The sequence below is a fragment of the Penaeus monodon genome, chromosome 28 (genome assembly GCF_015228065.2).
Source record: "Penaeus monodon isolate SGIC_2016 chromosome 28, NSTDA_Pmon_1, whole genome shotgun sequence".
In the NCBI taxonomy this organism is placed as follows: Eukaryota; Metazoa; Arthropoda; class Malacostraca; order Decapoda; family Penaeidae; genus Penaeus; species Penaeus monodon.
The window spans coordinates 25,793,419-25,793,656 of record NC_051413.1 but is presented as its reverse complement, the minus strand read 5'-3'; the positions used below and the strand labels follow the sequence as shown (position 1 = coordinate 25,793,656).

Genomic DNA, 238 nt, shown 5'->3' with positions numbered 1-238 from the left:
TGTATACAATACCTACTGATGGCAGAATGAGACTACAATCAGCAGGCAGTTAATCCGAACTTACTGACCACAACCTTAACGCAGGGTAACGGCACAGATGCTGGAAGTGTTGACGGTCGTTAGCGACGCGTTGATTACCGCCTGGACAACCTGCCTTGAGGCCACGCAAGCTGTCCTCTCCTCGGTTCAGGCTGTGAGCGAACCCGTCTTCAAGGTCCTCTTTGAAACGTTCGCGAAG

At 52.1% G+C, this 238-nt stretch overlaps 1 protein-coding gene across 1 annotated transcript in view; it reads left to right on the top strand.

The window, feature by feature from the left end:
- The window catches only part of LOC119591119, a 13,064-nt gene that overhangs the window by 10,725 nt on the left and 2,101 nt on the right, over positions 1-238 (top strand). The window contains exon 3 of the mRNA XM_037939833.1: positions 85-237. Coding sequence (XP_037795761.1) covers positions 85-237 — 153 coding nt within the window. The remainder of the gene's footprint in view (positions 1-84; position 238) is intronic.